Consider the following 19,852-nt stretch of genomic DNA (forward strand, 5'->3'; position numbering starts at 1 on the left):
TTGACACCAAGCCACGGAAGGAGATATCAGGAAAGATGACCTAAAAGCTTGGTCAAAGAGGCAGTTTTGAGGAACGTTATAAAGGAGGAGAGAGAGGCAGAAAGATTTAGGGATGGAATTCCAGAGCTCAGTGTCTAGGCAGTTGAAAGCATGTGCACCTTTGTTGGAGCGAAGAAAATGGAGGATTTGGAATGGCCAGAATTGGAGGAGTGCAGGTGTGTGTTGACTTGCAGACAATCTTGGTTAAAGCAGGCTTGAAACACAGTTCTGGTCTCAGTAATGCAGAAAGCTTGTGGAGGCACCAGAGAAGGTGCAACAAAGGTTTACAAAGATGATACCAGACCTGAAAGGTTAGACCTATCAGGAAAGACTGAGCAGACTGAGGCTCCCTTCTCCAAAAAAATGGTGAGGACTGAGGAGTGACCTGACAGAGATTTTTAAAAGTAGGAAAGGGTTTAATAGTATGGACATATAGAAGATGTTTCCACTTATTGGGAAACTCAAAATTAGGGGCCTTCAATAGAAGATAATCACTAATAAATCCAAGAAAGAATTTAGCCTAAACTACTTTACCCAGAGAGTGATGAGAATGTGGAACTTGCTACCACTGAGAGAAGTGGTTGAGGCAAATAGCATAGATGCATTTAAGTGGAATCTAGATAAACATGAGGGAGAAAGAAATAGATGTATATGCTGATAGGATGAGATAAAATAGGGTGGGGGGAGGCTCATGTGAAGCATAAATATCCATATGGACCTGTTTCCATGCTGTAATATCTATGTACGTATAGGGGCATGTACGTCTATACAATACAAAATATGTATACCTATATAATATAGGCACTTTGACCACTGAACTGTTGGATTAAGACTGATCTTAAAACAATAGTTTGTTTAGGCAATAAACCAAATTATAAGTTTTAATTAATAGATGACGTGTTCTGCAAAAGGGCAGAGTAATATCATTGTCCATTCTAAAGGAGAGACCTTAGGTGGTTGTAAATCTAGGGGAGGTTACAAAGAGAGGGGAGTGGAGGGATTTGAAAACCTCATATCCATATAGGAGCTATACACAAGCTTATACAGCATTGTTTTCAACGCCTTTCCTGTTCAAGAATATCTGCCTTGCCTCACCCCTGCATAAATCCTTTGAAGTTTATCAGATAGAATGAAGTTGCTGGAAGACAAACCAAAAGAGAGGAATGTTTTCACTTAGGGTCATTGGCCAGGATATTTCAGATGGTGGGGGTTTCTCGTCCTGCCATCCATTCCCCGCCGACCCAGCCTGCCCCACAGCCATTTCACGCTCGAAAGTGCATCAATTGCCTGAAAGCAGGACTCCCACCCTTCACCCGGGAGGAAGTCCCACCTTAGAAAGCTGCCGGCCAATCAGGTTGCCTGGCAGCTCTCGAGTCCCTGCAGCGACATAAGCTGCAGTGAACAGAAGAGGAACTTCCTGAAGACATTGGAGCCTAAGTCCCGCAACTGGACGGAAAGGATCTCAGGGCAGGGAAGGTAGGGAAGGCATTGGGAGATCGGTAGTGGGTGATTGGGGTGTCAGGGGAGAGGCCGGTGGGGGTGGCGGGGGAGCGAGGTCGAGCAGCCACTGGACTTTAAGGGGGTGACGCCTGAAGTTAGAAGGGGGTTTCTGTTGGAAGTGCCCCCCCCCCACCCCACAACCTTGTCACCCGAGGTCTAAGATTGATCATTTTTGGGCTTCTCCCACAACTGGGAAATCCTCCCACCAGCCTAAAAATTGAGGCTGGGTGGGAAACAGCCCTTAAATGGCCAATATTGGTCACCACTTCAGGGCCTCAATTGGGGCAAGGGTGGGTGGCCCATCCGAGGCCTGGCCTGCCCCAGCATAAAATCGCTGAGAGGTTGGGGCAGGTGGGAGCCCAGCTGGAAGCCTATTCCCACCCCCACCTGCCTAAAACCTGCCAGCGGTGGAGCATGAAATTCAGGCCACAGAATCACCAAGCACTGAAAGAGGCCATTCGACCAATCGAGTCCATACTGGCTCTCTGTAGAGTAATTCAATCAGCCCCACCCACCCTATCTCCATATAACCCTGCAAGTTTATTGCCCTCAAGTGCCTATCCAGTTTCATTTTGAAATCCCTCAAGGAAACCAGTGGGGAGACAAACTACAGACGAAGAAACGAAAGTGCCACTGTCCTTGCCCTCAGCACATGTTCTAACCTATCGGTTTTTTATCCTTCTAGCCATCGACCTCTGTTCCCTGGGAGATCATGGCTGTGAACATATCTGTGTGAGCACCTCAGGGTCTTATCACTGCCGCTGTCGATCTGGGTACACCCTCAATCAAGACAAGAAGACGTGCTCCGGTTAGTATTCCTCACTATATCCCTCATTAATTCTATTCTCACCCACAATTACTGCCCTCGTGAATTTGAAATTACTCAAAGTCAGAGGTGCCAGAGGTGGTACTGACCTTACTGCCTATGAGTGCCAGTTGGCAAGAACCACCTGCTGCCCAGCTTCCTCCTCAAGTGCACACAGGGATTAACTTTCCAGTGGTTATTACAGGCAAATTGGGCAAGTGGATCAACAGGGTTCATTGGCCAATACCTATTTTCTGTGTTTTGTCTTGGAGTGACCTTCAAGTCAATTCAACAGTTCCTGAATGTCACTCTCATCATTTACAAGTTTTCACATTCTTTCAAATTGTTCTAAGCTACACAAATCTTTGCAACCTCTCGATTAAAGATGATGTCAATGTAAGGGGTTCAAACTAGGGCCTTGGTTTAACGCCTCATCTGAAAAGTGGCACCTACATCAGTGCAGCACTCCCTTCTGACCTGTAATGGAGTGTCTTGTGCTCAAGTGTCTGGAGTGGGGTTTGAACCTACAGCCTTCACATTTAGAGTCAATAGTGTACAACAATGACAACTTGCATTTATATAGCACCTCTAATGCAATAAACCTCCCAAGACTTCACAGGAGTGTTACCATTAACATTTGACACTGAACCACATGAAGAGATTTAGAACCGGTGACCAAGGCCAGAATTTTTCTCTGAGCGGGCAGGCAGACAGGACCTTGGTTTTAACGCTTGATCCGAAAGATTCCACTTCTGTCTGTGCGGCACTCCCTCAGTACTGCACTGGGAGTGTCAGCCTTGATTTTGTGACAAGTCTGCTGGAGTAGGGCTTGAACCCACAGCCGTCTCATACACTACACTGTCCTTTGAACTTTCAACTGTGCCCCCTTTGTGATAATGCCTGAACAAATGATGATCTTCCTTCCTAGCCATCAACTTCTGTGCCCTGGGAGATCATGGCTGTGAGCACATCTGCGTGAGCACCCCTGAGTCATATAAGTGCCGTTGTCGCCGTGGGTACAACCTCAATCAGGACAAGAAGACCTGCAATAGTGAGTATCGGACCATGTATTTATCTGTAATTAGTGTGATTTTTTTTTCCTGCAATTTATTTTAGTTCTTGAGCTCAGCATGGGCCCTCTGGCTGCTGCTGATCTTCATTGACAGGGCTGGGCTCCACCCTCTCCTCTAGAGATGGATGACTCTTACCAGGACAAACTGTTTGATCTTTTACCCTTAGTGAGAAGCTGATGAAGCCGGCATGAGTGTGGTAGAAACCCTAATATTCTCACCCTGCCATTTTCTTAAACCCACAGTATCACTAAATTGTTACAGTGCAGAATGAGGCAATTTGGCCCATTGTGTGTGCACCAGTTCTCCAAATGAGCATTTCAACTAGTGCCATTCCCCTACCCTCTCCCCGTAACCCTGCACATCCTTCCTTTTCAGATGACAGTCTAATTCCCTTATGAATGCCTCAATTGAATCTGCCTCCATCACACTCTCAGGTAATACATTCCTGACCCTAACCACTTGCTGCATGAAGAAGTTTTTCCCCATGTCACTTTTGCTTCTTTGGCCAATTACTTTAAATCTGTGCCCTTTCATTCTCAATCCTTTCAGGAGTGGGAACAGTTTCTCACTATCTACTCTGTCCAGAACCCTCATGAATACCTCTATCGAATCTCCTCTCAGCCTTCTCTTCTCCAGGGAAAACAGTCCCAATGTCTCCAATCTATCTTCGAAACCAAAGTTCCTCATCCCTGGAATCATTATAAACTCCAATATATTATCCATGTTTGGAGGCAGAAGGACTGTCTACTCCTCAAGGACTTCAACAACAATGGATTGCATCTATATGGCACCTCTAACACCATAAATCATCCCTAATGCACTTGGAGTGATTATCAGCACAACAACTAACACAGATCCAAAAGCAGAGTGCAAGTTTCTTCATGAAGTTGTTTATTCGGGACCTCAGTCCTGAAAACGTGCTCTCTATAGTTTTTTGAACATCTAGTAACACCTTGCATAGACTTTGAATGTTCTTTCATCCAATTTCTTATTATCAGACCAGTTCATATTGATTCAGTAGAGCGGTATCATCCCACGTAGAAACCTGGGAACACAAACAGCTCTTTCACTGAGGGCATGGCTGATCCACGACTACACATCTTTAGTGCTGACTAAGCTGTTTGTAGCATTGAAGTTAAAGAGTGTGGGGTCTTTCTCTGCAGTGGTGAACTATTGTTCGTTTGGGAACCACAGCTGCCAACATGAATGTGTAAACATTCTCAATGGATACTACTGCACATGCCAGGATGGATTTGAACTGCAAGATGATGGGAAAACGTGTAAAGGTAAACAGAAGCAATGGAGTAAATCCATAGCAATAATGGTTATGAAAGTCATTTTCAAATTTGTAGTTCCTCTCTGACTTTGTTTAGATCATTTTTTAACCTGCCCATTTGTCGCTAACTCTGAGCTACTTCAGTCCATCAACATTAGACCTTATATATATGAAGTGTACAGCCTGAAGGAAGATGTAAAGAAACTTTAATTTATATAGTGGCTTGCAAGATATCCCAAAGCACTTCACAGCTAATGCAATACTGTTGAAATGTAGTCACTGTTGTAATGGAGGGAAATGCAGCTGCCATTTTGTGAACAGCAAGATTCCATAGGCAGATAGTCTGTTTTCTGATTGAGGGATAAATATTGGCCAGGGCATCAGGGAGAACGCCCCTGGTTCTTCTTTGAAATAGTGTCGTGGGATCTTTTATGGCCAGCTGAGAGGAGAGTCGGGACTTCAGTTTAACATCCCATCTGAAAGATGGCATCTGTGACAATGCAGCACTACTCAATACTGCACTGGATGTGTCAGCTCATATAAAGTGCTCTCGGAGTGGCACTTGATCCCAGAACTTCAGCCTTAGTGGTGAGAGTGCTGTCACTTTGCCAAGTCGCTAAACTTGTTAATAATGTAGATTTTTTTATTCATTCACAGAATGTAGGCGCCACTGGCTAGGCCAGCATTTATAGCCCAGCCCTAATTGCCCTTGAGAAGGTGGTGCTGAGCTGCCTTCTTAAACCACTGCAGTCCCTATGGTGTAGGTACACCCACAGTGCTGTTAGAGAGGGAGTTCCAGGATTTTGTCCCAGTAACAGTGAAGGAATGTCGATATACTTCCAAGTCAGGATGGTGTGTGGCTTGGAAGGGAACTTCCAGGTGGTGGTGTTCCCATGCGTCTGCAGCCCTTGTTTTTCTAGATGATAATGGTCATGGGTTTGGAAGGTGCTGTCTAAGGAGCCTTGGTGAGTTCCGGCAGTGCATCTTGTAGGTGGTACACACTGCTGCCACTGTGCATCGATGGTGGAGGCAGTGAATGTTTGTGGATGTGGTGCCAATCAAGCGGGCTGTTTTGGTTCTGGATTGCGTCGTGCGTCTTGAGTGTCGCTGAAGTCGCACTCATCCAGGCAAGTGGAGAGTATTCCATCACACTCCTGATCTGTGCCTGTAGATGGTGGACAGGCTTTGGGGAGTCAGGAGGTGAGTTACTCGCCGAAGGATTCCTAACCTCTGACCTGCTCTTGTAGCCACAGTATTTATATGGCTAGTCCAGTTCAGTTTCTGGTCAATGTTAAGCCCCCAGAGTGTTGATAGTGGGGGATTCAGTGATAGTAATGTCATTAAATGTCAAGGGGTGATGATTAGATTCTCACTTGTTGAAGATGGTCATTGCCTGACACTTGTGTGGCGCGAATGTTACTTGCCACTTGTCAGCCCAAGCCTGGATATTGTCCAGATCTTGCTGAATTTGGACATAGACTGCTTCAGTATCTGAGGAGTTGTGAATGGTGGTGAACATTGTGCAATCATCAGCGAACATCCCCACTTCTGACCTTATGATGGAAGGAAGGTCATTGATAAAACAGCTGAAGATGGTTGGTCTTAGGATGCTACCCTGAGTAACTCCTGCAGTGATGTCCTGGAACTGAGATGATTGACTTCTAACAACCACAACCATCTTCCTTTGTGCTAGGTATGACTCCAACCAGCAGAGAGTTTTCCTGCTGATTCCCATTGACTCCAGTTTTGCTAAGGCTCCTTGATGCTACACTCGGTCAAATGCTGCCTTGATGTCAAGGGCAGTCACTCTCACCTCACCTCACCTCGGGAGTTCAACTCTTTTGTCCATGTTTGAACCAAGGCTGTGATGAGGTCAGGAGCTGAGTGGCCCTGACGGAACCCAAACTGGGCATCAGTGAGCAGGTTATTGCTAAGCAAGTGCCGCTTGATAGCACTGTTGATGACCCCTTTCAACACTTTACTGATAATCGAGAGTAGACTGATGGGCAGTAATTGGTTAGACTGGATTTGTCCTGCTTTTTGTGTACAGGACATACCTGGGCAATTTCCATATAGCCAGTTTGATGCCAGTGTTGTAGCTGTACTGGGACAGCTTGGCTAGGAGCACTGCAAGTTCTGGAGCACGTCTTCAGTACTATTGCCAGAATATTGTCAGGGCCCACAGCCTTTGCAGTATCCAGTGCCTTCAGCACTGGAGTGAATTAACATGGCTGAAAACTGGCATCTGTGATGCTAGGGACCTCTGGAGGAGGCCGAGATGGATCATCCACCTGGCCCTTCTGGCTGAAGATTATAGCAAATGCTTCAGCCTTATCTTTTGCACTGGTGAGCTGGGCTCCTCCATCATTGAGGATGGGGATATTTGTGGAGCCTCCTCCTTTAATGAGTTGTTTAATTGTCCACCACCATTCACGGCTAGATGTGACAGGACTGCAGAGCTTAGATATGATATGTTGGTTGTGGGATCACTTAGGTCTGTCCATCACTTGCTGCTTATATTGTTTGGCACGCAAGTAGTCCTGTGATATAACTTCACCAGGTGACACCTCATTTTTAGATACGCCTGGTACTGCTCCTGGCATGCCCTCCTGCACTCTTCATTGAACAAAGGTTGATCTCCTGGCTTGGTGGTAATGCTAGAGTGGGGGATGTGCCAGGCCATGAAGTTACAGATTGTGGTTGAGCACAATTCTGCTGCTGCTGATGACCCACAGCGCCTCATGGTTTCCCAGTCATGAGCTGCTAGATCTGTTTGAAATCTATCCCATTTAGCACAGTGATAATGCCACACAACATAATGGAGGGTATCCTCATTGCGAAGATGGGACTTCATCTCCACAACGACTGTGTGGTGTTCATTCCTACCAATACTGTCATGGACAGATGCATCTGTGGCAGGCAGGTTGGTGTGGATGAAGTCAAGAATATTTTTCCCTCTTGTTAGTTCCCTCACCACCTGCCGCAGACCTAGCCTAGCAGCTATGTCCTTTCGGACTCAGCCAGCTTAGCCTGTAGAGGTGCTACCGAGCCACTCTTGTAATGGACATTGAAGTCCCCCACCCAAGGTACATTCTGCGCCCTTCCCACCCTCAGTGCTTCCTCCAAGTGGTGTTCAACATGGTGGAGCACTGATTCATCAACTGAGGGGGCGGTGGTACGTGGTAATCAGCAGGAGGTTTCCTTGTCCATGTTTTACCTGATGCCATGAGATTTCTTGGGGTCCGGAGTCAATGTTGAGGACTCCCAGGACAATTCCCTCCTGACTGTATACCACTGTGCCACCACCTCTGCTGACGCTGTCCCGCCGGTGGGATGGTGGTGTCTGGGACATGATTCCATGAGTATGATATGTCAGGCTGTTGCCTGACTAGTCTGTGAGACAGCACTCCCAATTTTGGCGCTAGCTTCCATCTGGTTTCATTCTTTTTAGGCTTTGTAGCCATTTGATAATGGCTAGGCCATTTCAGGGGGCAGTTAAAGTCAACCACATTGCTGTGGATCTGAAGTCACATGTAAACCAGGCCAGGCAAGGATGACAGATTTCCTTCCCTAAAGAGCATTAGTGAACCAGATGGATTTTTAGGACAATTGAGAATGGTTTCATGGTCATCATTAGACTCTTAATTCCAGATTTTTGTTGAATTCAAATTTTACCATCTGCCTTGGTGAGCCTTAAACCCGGGTCCCCAGAGCATTACCCTGGGCTCTGGATTACCAGTCCAGTGACAATACCACTACGCCATTGCACACCCCGCCCCCACCCCCACATCTAGAGGCCTGGACTAATGTTCCAGAGACATGAGTTGGGGGAATTTTAATTTAATTAATAAATTGGGAATAAAATGCTAGTCTATTAATAATGTTTATGAAAGTAAAGGATTGTCATAAAAACCCATCGGGTTCACTAACGGTCTTCGGGGAGGAAATCTGCTGTGCTTTCCTGCTCTGGACTGCAGATGTCTCCAGATCCACGGCAAAGTTGTTGACTCTTGACTGCCCTCTGAGATGGTCCTGCAAGCCACTCAGATTTATTAATCTGCTACAGAGTGGGGTACAAAAGCACTGTGGGTGCACCTATAGCATACAGACAGCAGCAGTTCAAGAAGGCAGTCCGCCACCATCTTCTCAAGGGCAATTAGGGATGGGCAATAAATGCTTGGCCATGCGAGTGGTGCTTTCATTCCATGAATGTGAGAGAAAAAATATTTGGAGCAACTGGGCAGGCGAGGGTCGCAGGTCATGAAAAAGCTAAACAGGTCTCATAAGCCATGTTATGAATGCTCATGGGTGAATGGAATTTTATAACTCCTAGCGGACTCCTGACACAGGAGTGGTATGTCAATAATGTTGTTTCTTAAAGTGACCACTCTCTTGCATTGCAGCTGTTGACATGTGTAACACTGTGGAACATGGGTGTGAGTTTGAGTGTGTCAGCACCCCTGGATCATACTTCTGCATCTGCCCTGTGGGGAGGCAGCTCAATGAGGATGGAAAGACCTGTAACAGTGAGTTAATATCCCTGTCTGCACTCATTCGGTCTCCGCTATCAGCTATTTCCATTGCATGGCCTGCTAGTAATGCACCACTGCGAACACAAATTGATATAGCATGGCAGGAGGCCATTCAGCCCACCTTTCCTGCACTGGTTACCCAAAAGAGCTATCCAATTAGTCCCACTCCACCTATTCTTCCCCCATAGCAATGCATATTTTTGCTTTACACATATTTTTCCAATTCCTTCTTGAAAGTTACTGTTGGATCTGCCTCCGCCACCCCTTCAGGCAGTGCATTCCAGATCACAACAACTTGCTGTATTAAAGAGCTTCGCCTCATCTCATAGCAGGCTTTTTTGCCAATTATTTTAAATCTGTGTTGTCTATTTACTGAACCTCCTGCTAGTGGAAACACTTTCTCCCTATCTACTCTGTCAAAACTCTTCAGACTTTTGAACATCTGTATTAAATCTCTCCATAACCTTCCCCTAACTTTCTCTAGTAATGAGAAGAATAGAAAATGCTGCAAATGCTCAGCAGGTCTGGCAGCATCTGTAAAGAGAGAAACAGTTAACGTTTCGGGTCTGTGATCTGTCATCATCTTCTCTCGTCTCTGAAAAGTTCTCTATTATTGAAACCCCTTATTCCTGATCATTTAAAATAAATAAGGAAGCACGTGATTGGCAAACTGTATATGTTTTCTTATTGATAATCACCCTCTCTGCATAAACGCTACTCAGATTATTCATCGAACACAGATTCTGGTCAATCACCAGGGGAAGTTATGCCAGTTTTGCTCTATGTGATCATTCTGCATGTGTAGACGTGGGCAATGGTCAACGGACTGTCCGGCCATGGGAGAATCCCAGGAAAGAGTTAATGGCGGTAAATTCTCATTTCCACCCCAGTGGGCAGTAATACAGCAGGGTAGATCATCCACTCATTATAGACCCACCCAATTATCGCCCTATTTCTTTCAAATAAAGAAAGAACTTGCATTTATATAGCATCTCCCATGACCTCAGGATGTCCCAAAGTGCTTTACAACCAATTAAGCACTTTTGAAATGTAGCCACTGATGTAATGGACAAAACACGGTAGCCAATTTGTGCACAGGAAGCTCCCAGAAAGAGCAATGTGATAGTAACCAGATAATCTGTTTTTAGTGATGTCAGTTGAGGGATTAATATTGGCATGGACAGTTGCCCTGCTTAGAAATAATGCCCATGTGTTCCACGTGAGAGGGCAGACGCAGCCTTGATTTGGATGACTCACCTGAAAGCGAGCACCTCTGACAGTACACAAATAAAAACAAGAGGACTCCCTTTTAAGACAGATGAGGAGAAACTTTTTCTCCCAAAGGGTCACTGGTGGAATGCTCTTCCCCAGAAAGTAGTGGAGGCTGGGCCTCTGAATTTATTTAAGGCTGAGTTAGACAAATTTTTATTAGGCAAGGGAGTTGAGTGTTATGAAGGGGTTGACAGGAAATTGGAGCAGAGGCCACAACCAGATCAGCCTATTGAATGGTGGAGCAGGCTCGAAGGACCGAATGGCCTACTCCTGCTCCTATGTTCCTACAACATTTCCTCAATACTGTACTGGAGTGTCAGCATTGATTTTGTGCTCAGATCTCCTGAGAAGGACTTCAACCCACAGCCTTATGACACTGAGGAGAGAGGGCTTCACATTAAACCACAGTTGACAGTATGACAGTGGAGTGCAAGTTGATAGAACCCATGACGGACGTCTTATCTCCTCTGACATTTTACCCCAGCAGCGAAGACAAAAATTTGCCCCATTATGTCTCCATGTACCATGTTCCAGAAGGAATTTCAGCTCCTCCTATCACTGGCTGCTTGTCCCAACAACCCCCCCACTTCCCCCCCGCCCCCTTAAACCAGCTTATATTTCACCCCTTTCCTATTTTTACTTAGCTCTGTTGGAGGGTCATGAGGACTCGAAACGTCAACTGTGCTCTTCTCCGCCGATGCTGCCAGACCTGCTGAGTTTTTCCAGGTATTTCTGTTTATGTTCCAGAAGGGTTTGTTTGCGAAAGATCAGGAGCAGATGCTGAATTTTCCTCTCCTTAACCTACAATATCCACACCTTTGCCCATTGGCAATCTAATGATTAAGCACCTCTAACTACACTAGGTGGTACATCAAACCATTGAGTCTTTCAGGTGATTTATTCCCCCCACACCTCCCACCACTTCTTAATTTTAACACAATTGCTTGTTTTTTTAATAGGATGCAGTAAGGCAAACATTGACCTGGTCTTTGTGATTGATGGGTCCAAAAGTGTGCGGCCTGAGAACTTTGAGCTGGTGAAGAAGTTTGTGAACAACGTTGTGGATTCCTTGGACATCTCCACCCAAGGCACCCGTGTTGGCTTGGTGCAATATTCCAGTCGTGTCCGCACAGAGTTTCCACTGGGCCAGCACACGACCGCTGTAGCTCTGAAGAAGGCCGTGAATGATATGGTGTATATGGAGAAAGGCACCATGACTGGACTCGCTCTCAAACACATGGTGGAGAACATCTTCACTGAAGCAGGAGGAGCCAGGCCCGAGGCTGAGAGCCTGCCCAGGGTGGGCGTCGTATTCACTGACGGCCGTTCTCAAGACAGCATCTCCGAGTGGGCCAAAAAAGCCAAAGATGCGGGTAAGCTACAGCTGAGCCTTGCGTACGCAGCCATCTGGAAAAGTATCCAGTTTGCAAACTAGAAGTTCCTATTCACCATTTGTGTCAATCTTTGTTTAATAACCTCCGAAACACTTTGGGATGCCACTCCCACCAAATCCAGTTCACCCATCACCCCCGTGCTCACAAACTTACATTGACTCCCAGCTCAGGATAATGTCATGGAATCTTTTGCACTGCGATGGGAGACATGACGTTGACCCAATGTCCTATCTGAAAGAAGGCACATCCAGCAGTGCAGTGCTCCCTCAGCACTGCATGAGAATGTCAGCCACAATTTTGGGGCTCAAGCCTCTGGAGCAGGACTCAAAACCATAAGTGTCTGACCCACTGAGAGAGTATTGGGAGAAGATATGAACCTTGTAATCAAGAAATTGGAGACTGAGAAAGTGAAGGAAGGATCGCCTAACACATGAAACTCAGGAAAGATCAGTGTTTCCCTTCAGAAGGGAACAGTAAATCAATGCAGTTGTCTGACCCTAAGTTACTGGCTGGTGTTGAACATCTCTGTTTAATTTTAAAGTGCCCCTTCATGATTTTTTATGAACCTCTGACCTGACTGTTGACTTTCCTCCTGAACCCTGACCCCTTCACCCAACACATAGGCCAGAATTTATCCCTCATCGGGTGGGCTCGGCGGGAGCGAGTGGGGGTGGTGGGGAAGCTGACCATCGCCCACGATCGGCTCTGCACCGTGATTTCACGCGGGCGGGCCAGTTAAGGCCTGCCCTGTGTGGATCGCGAGCGGCAGCGCTGAGCGCTACCTGTGCCGGCGGTGGGGGAAGGAGGGTGAGCCGGGCCTGGTGTGCAGTTCGCGCATGCGTGAGAAAGAGCGCGTCAATCTCCCTGAGGCACGGAGCTGCTTCAGGGAGAGTAAAGCGCTTTTTTAAAAAATGAGTAACGACAGTAAAAATTTTTAAAAACATGCCCCCTCATGTGACTCTGTCACATGAGCTGGGATATGTGTTTAATTCAAAAATAAAGTTTTTAGTGAACGTTTATTTGCTTTAAGAAACCTCATCCCACTCGTGGATCAGGTTTCCTAAAAAATGTAAAGGTTTTCGCTTGCCCGCCAACTGGAAGGTTGGGTGGGCAGCGTAAATTTGATTTTAATTAGCTTGTTAATGGCCTTAATAAGCCATTCAATTATCGGCGGAAATATCGTGCGAGTGTGGGGTGACATTGGTACACATGCCCGACGTTATCACACATCATTTTACACTCAGGCGTGTCAGGCACACGTCCACACGCTGAGTGTAAAATCCTGCCCGGAATGTCAACCTAGGAACATGAAGATTCCAATATCTTCACATTTTGGCAAACCTTCCCTGTGAAATAGGTTTGGCAGTACCATTGTGGTTAAAAGGACCCCAAAATAAAGCAAACTATCTTTAATTTGGCACCCCATCCACAACATTCACCACCGACGCACAGTAGTAGCAGAGTGTACCATCTACAAGATGCACTGCGGAAATTCACCAAGACTCCTTAGACAGCACCTTCCAAACCCACGACCTCTACCATCTAGAAGGACAAGGGCAGCAGACACATGGGAACACCACTCCTGAAAGTTCCCTTCCAAGCCACTCACCATCCTGATTTGGAAATGTATCACCGTTCCTTCACTGTCGCTGGGTCAAAATCTTGGAACTCCCTCCCTAACAGCACTGTGGGTGTACCTACACCACATGGACTGCAGGAGTTCAAGAAGGCAGCTCACCACCACCTTCTCAAGGGCAGATAGGGATAGCAACAAATGCTGGTCCAGCCAGCGACACCCAGATCCCCTGAATGAATTTTTTAAAAAGAGTTAAAAAGTGGACTTTCCACATGCGATTTCGTGCTGTCCAGGGGTAGAGTGGCTATATAGGAAAACAGGAGAAATTTCGGGTGTGCCAATCGGAATAGTTCCATCGTCAGCGTGACATTTCTCCGTGGCATTCCAGTGGAATCCCATGCCCTTTTGGGAAGAGCCAGTCCAGTTCCAGCACAACTGGTCAGTGATGGGCAAAGAATTTACAACTTAACAGTTTGGGATATCGTGCTTCTGGTGTGGGCTAAAAGTATGGAGATGGAATTTTTAACCCTTGAATTACTGAGCCTGTTAACGTAGGTCAGGCAGATGGCTGGTGTGACTAAAGGAATGTAACACACAATACAGTAAACCCTCAGCAGGTCAGGCTGAGAGAAACAGGGTTAATGTTTCAGGTCTGTCTCTCTCTCCACAGATGCAGCCTGACCTGCTGAACATTTCCAGCACTCTGTTTTTATTCCAGATTTCCAGCATCCACAGTCTTCTGCTTTTCGAGACAGTAAATCTTGTCCTTCTGAACTGGGCCCGGTTATAGAATCATAGAATGACACAGCACAGAAAGAGGCCATTCAGCTGATTATGCCTGTGCTAGCCCTCTGAAAGAGCTATTCAATTGGTCCCTTCCCCCTGCCCTTTCCACATTGCCGTATAAAAATTCCCTTTCAACTAGAGATCCAATTCCCCTTTGAAAGTTACTGGTGAATCTGCTTCCACCATCCTTTCAGGCAACCCATTCCAGATCTTAATGACCTGAACTAGATTTTTGGACACGAAAGGAATCAAGGGATCTGAGGAGAGTGCAGAAATGTGGAGTTGAGGTAGAAAATCAATCATGGGGAAACCAGCTAGAAGGGCTAAATGAGTCATTCCTGCGCCAACATCTTATGTTCTTGTGTTCTGGGACACAATAATGGAGAAAGACATTTGGATAAGCACACTGATGTAACCCGCAGCTATTGCTGTGTTTATTTTTATAACTCAAGCAGAGATGCACACACACAGACACACACACGCAATACACATGTGCACACATACACAGCCACACATGTATGTGTACACACATGTACATGCACACAAGTGCACACATACATTAACACACATATACAAAACACAGAGACACACATATAGACACACACATGCACATCAGAGATGCACATGCAGACATGCGTGCGCACACACACACACACACACACACACACAGGCACATAGATCCGCACAAACACATGCACACCAAAGTGCACACACACTGACTGACACACAAACATGCATCCAAAAAGAAATACACATATCTACACTTGCACACACAGCCAGGGGTTCAGCAATATATGCACAAAGAGACACACACACTTGGGCCAGGATTTTCCAAAGGTTGGGCAGGCTCACTGGGCAGGCCTGGGAGCAGTTGGGAAGCCGACCAACACCCACGATGGGGCTCTGACCGCGATTTCATGCTGGCTGGACAATTAACGGCCAGCCAGCGTGAAATGCACGCTGCAGTGCTCAGCGCTGCCAGGGTAGGGGTTGGCAGGAGCCCGAGCACTGAAGTTCACGCGTGCGTGTGGGTGCGAACAGTAAAAGCCCCCTGAGGCACAGAGCCGCCTCAGGGAGCTGAAGAATTTTGAAAATCAAAAATAAAGAATTTAAAGATGTTAATAACATGTCCCCTCATATGACGCTGTACATGCGCAGGGACATGTTAGAAATTAGTTTGAAAAATTTTTATTTTTCTTTAAATCATCGAACGAAACCTCATCCTGCCCGTGGATGAGGTTTCTCAGAAAATCCAAAGGCCACATGGCCTTTTCGCCTGCCCGCCAACAGTGAGGTTGGATGGGCAGCGAAAAATTTCATTTAGTTATTGCTTTAATGGTCTCAATAGGTTTGTTTATTGTCAGCGGGCGCACTGCCGACTCCCACGCGCAACAGCCGACCAAAATATCGCGCGAGTGTGCGATGACATCGGGACGCTCGCCCGACGTCATCGCGCATCATTTCACGCTCATTCAGGTGGGGCACCTGCCCAACGAGCACAATATTCTAAGATAAAAGCAAAAAACTGCGGATGCTGGAAATCCAAAACAAAAACAAAATCAAAAATACCTGGAAAAACTCAGCAGGTCTGGCAGCATCTGCGGAGAGGAGTACTGTTAACATTTCGAGTATTCTGCTCTCGCTCTCATTAATCAGTTAATGGATTTTTGTTGCCTCGATCTCTTTGTCTGTGTTTAGTGGGTGACCAATTCCCTGTTGATGCGTATCCTTGCAGGTATCACTATGTACGCTGTTGGTGTTGGGAAGGCAGTGGAGGACGAACTGCGAGAAATTGCCTCGGACCCAGTGGATCAACACTTCTTCTACGCATCAGACTTCAATGCCATCGATCAAATTGCTGAAAATCTAAAACTAAACATATGTGAGGGTGAGTTTCTTCTGCTGGATTTGTTTGAATCAGTAGAAAACCACTTGAAGTTTTAGATCTTTGTGACAGCATGGCTTGATGATCCAGTTGGTCAATTCCTGATCTCACTTACTTTCCATCTTTGTGTAAGTCAGGACTCCAGTTCAAGGTTAAAACATTCAGAAAGAAAATACTTGAACATTCTGTTGCTTTCTTTTTTACTTTGCCAATTACTGAACCTTAACTGAGCCATTGCTAAACATTCAGCCCTGTCCTCCCTCTGTCTCCTTACCTTGCCACCTCTTTTCTTTCTCCTCCACGCCCCTCGACTCTCCCCCTCTCCGAACGCAGAGACCACGACCAGGGGTTTTCCCCGAGCTGGTTCTGCTCCTCCATCATAACTTCATCTCAAGTGCGGCGGGAGATGAGATTTGCGTAATACTTCTGGTAAAGCTATGGTTGCAGAGCTGCAGCCACTCTGGGGACATTCCTGGATGGGGAGCTCCATTCAATGACAGGGAAGGATTAGATCACTGAATCAAACAGCATGGGCGAAGGCCATTCGGCCCATTGCGTCTGTGTCAACTCTCCACTTTTGCCCCGTAGCCCTGCAAATTTATCCTGTTGAAGTATAGATCCAAGTTGAGCTTGCCTCTAAGTTGGAGCTGTCCAACTTAGTCATCCACAGATTCATGCCCAAAAACTGATAAAGTTTTACTAATTCACTCTAAATAAAGGACAAACAGATTTATGATTCTCCCTGTGTTCACTCATTCTTCTTACATTTTGAATGGAATGTTAATCGAGGCCCCGGTTGCCCTCTCTGGTGAAGATAAAAGATCCCATTCGAAACAGAGCAGTGGAGCAATCCCCAGCATTGTGCAGTATTTATCCCTCACCCAGCATCACAAAAACAGCTAGTTTATCCCGCCATAAGCACATTGCTGTTTGTGGGAGCTTGCTGTGCTCAAATTCACAACCACTTTCCAACATTACTGCCAAAGAAGTTCTTTTTGAAGTTGTATTGTGCTTTGGGGCAATCCGAGACTGTGAAAGGTGCTATATGAATGCAACTGTTTCTTTCTTTCAGAGGAAGCGACTGGGCAGGAGACGGTTAAAGATCCATGCGCTTGTGAAGCTCTTGTAGCATTCCAACAGGACACACTGTCGCTGTTAGAAGGATTCTCGCAAAAACATATCCTTTTCCCCATGGAGTCACTGCAGAAGGTGCTGTTGTGTGTTTCCCGCTGTTGCAGCCCTACCTGGGATATGAGATATCTGGGCAACCAGCAAAGCAGTAAAGTTAAGATATGGGGCATTTAGTTGAGATACAGACCACATGCACTCAGGTGGAACGTGGGCTATTTTATGTTTTATAATTGAGATTCCGTTGTGAAAATCCCATGGGGCAGGATGTAACCAAGATTGAAAGTGTATGAGAAGGAATGAACTAGTTCAAGAAGGGTTGCTTAGGTGTTGGCACATAGAAATTTTAAATGCCTGGAGGACTGAAAGGAGTAATTAGTTCCATAGTTAGCAGTTGAATCCTGCTGAAAAGAGAGACATGTCATTAAAGCTTTTCATCTTGCACTCATCAGGACAGACTCAAGAATGCCAAATTTCAAATGATCACAACAATTTATACTACAGGAGATGGGTGCTGAATAGTTGGCAAGTCAACTCTGATTGGCCTAGGCGTTGCCATGGAGAAAGTAATGGGGAACTATAGGCTCCCCAAGCTCTTGGGTAATTCAAAAAAGGTACAAGGCTTGAACATGTTCCTTTTGTTTGCAGAGAACGGGTTCCTGTGTATAAATGTATGTTGCTTCCAGCAAACATAAATGAGCCATGTTACAAGTGTGACTTTCTTAAATTGATTGTTAGTGTAACTATTAGCACACTCAGGATTGTTCAGTATGTGCTGCCCAATCGCGGAATCACATCTAACAGTAGGCGTTAGTAGAGGCTAGGAGTCCCTGAGTATGAAAGAATTAGGGCATGAGATGGAGTGAGGAGTCTTGATTTCAGTGCAGTGAAGATACAGCGAAGAAAAGGATTACATTGGACAATGAAACTTATGACAAACCTAAACTAAAGTTCCAAGGTACAATGACAATATCAATACCATGTAAAAGCCTAAAAAGGTTGCAGTTTGGAGGTTAAAGGTGGGAGAAGGATTATAACCTATTAGAAGATGATGATCAGAAGATGGAATTGTAGGCTGCCTGGTAGTAATTTAATACAGGGAGAGGTAGCACAGTGACTATGTTACTGGGCTAATAATCCGGAATCCTGGACTCGTGATGCAGAAAGCATGAGTTCAAATCCTGCCATGGCAGCTGGGGAACTTAGATTCAATTAATCAAATAAGCCTAGATAGCAGAGACAACAACAATGGTGAGAGTGAATCTTTCAGATTGTTGAAAAAACCCATCTGGTTCACTAATGTCTTTTAGGGAAGGAAATCTGTCACCCTTACCTCACCTGGCCTATATGGTTGACTCTTAACTGACCTCTCTGCCTAGCAAACCAGTCAATCAGTAAGAAGGCGGCTCAACCACACCTCCTCAAGGGCAATTAGGGATGGGCGACAATTGCTGGCTTTCCCGTGATGTCCAGATCCCATGAATGAATATGAAAAAAACTTGGGTTCACATCTAGTTATAATTGAGATTTTAAGAAAATAAGCAGCATTGGGTAAGTGCTCTGAAGTTGAAGCAAAAATAAATAGCAAGTTGGTCAGCATCCAGTAAAAAAAAGAGATAAGAGGCTCAATGTTTCAGGTAAAGATCTCTTGTCTAATACAAGCTTCCCTCCTGAAATGTTAACCTACCACAATGCCAACAACCCATTGTGAAATTTTATATCTAAAAAGCATATAGAGGCACTAGGGAAGGAGTGAAAAATGATTAAGAAGGATTATTAAGAAGGAACTGAGAGGGTACAACTTCCAAGAAGGACTGAATGGGCTCTTTTAATAAGAAACGTAAGAAATAGGAGCAGGAGTAGGCCATTCAGCTGCTCGAGCCTGCTCCCCCATTCAATAAGATCATGGCTAATTCGATTAGAGCTTTAATACCACTTTCCTGCCTGTCCCCCATAACCCTTGACTCCCTTGTCAATCAAAAATCTGTCAAACTCAGCCTTGAATATATTCAGTGACCCAGCCTCCACTTGTCACTGGGGAAGAGAATTCCAAAGAATAACGACCCTCTGGAAGTAGAAAATCCTCCTCATCTCCCCCTTAAATGGGAGATCCCTTATTTATAAACAGAGGCCCCCTAGTACTAGATTACCCCCACATAGAGGAAACATCCTCTCCGCAACCACCCTGTCAAACCTCCTCAGAATGTTACATGCTTCAATTTCGGAAAACAGAAGACTGAGAGATGACCTGATAGAGGTCTTCAAGGTTATGAATGGGTTTGATTGGGTAGATGTAGAGAAGGTGTTTCCACTTGCAGGGAGAGACCAAAACAAGGGGTCATAAATATAAGATAGTCATTAATAAATCCAACAGGGAATTCAGGAAAACTTTCTTTGTCCGGAGAGTAGCGAGTGAGTGGAGCACACTACCACACAGAGTGGCTGAGGCGAGTGGCTATATGCATTTAAGGGGAAGCTAGATAAGCACATGAGGGTGAAAAGATCAGAAGGAAATGTTGATAGGGTTGGGTGTAGGAAGGAGGAGGCTTGTGTTAAACAGCAGCATGAAGCAGATGGGCCAAATGG

At 45.7% G+C, this 19,852-nt stretch overlaps 1 protein-coding gene across 2 annotated transcripts in view; it reads left to right on the forward strand.

Annotated features, from left to right (window-relative positions):
- The window catches only part of matn4 (matrilin 4), an 81,358-nt gene that overhangs the window by 59,292 nt on the left and 2,214 nt on the right, over positions 1–19,852 (forward strand). For both annotated transcript variants that reach the window (XM_078554865.1, XM_078554866.1), the window contains 7 exons: positions 2,225–2,347; positions 3,273–3,395; positions 4,581–4,703; positions 9,097–9,219; positions 11,457–11,870; positions 15,989–16,141; positions 17,211–17,313. In XM_078554865.1, coding sequence (XP_078410991.1) covers positions 2,225–2,347; positions 3,273–3,395; positions 4,581–4,703; positions 9,097–9,219; positions 11,457–11,870; positions 15,989–16,141; positions 17,211–17,313 — 1,162 coding nt within the window. The remainder of the gene's footprint in view (positions 1–2,224; positions 2,348–3,272; positions 3,396–4,580; positions 4,704–9,096; positions 9,220–11,456; positions 11,871–15,988; positions 16,142–17,210; positions 17,314–19,852) is intronic.

The sequence above is a fragment of the Cetorhinus maximus genome, chromosome 13 (genome assembly GCF_964194155.1).
Source record: "Cetorhinus maximus chromosome 13, sCetMax3.hap1.1, whole genome shotgun sequence".
NCBI classification, from domain to species: domain Eukaryota; kingdom Metazoa; phylum Chordata; class Chondrichthyes; order Lamniformes; family Cetorhinidae; genus Cetorhinus; species Cetorhinus maximus.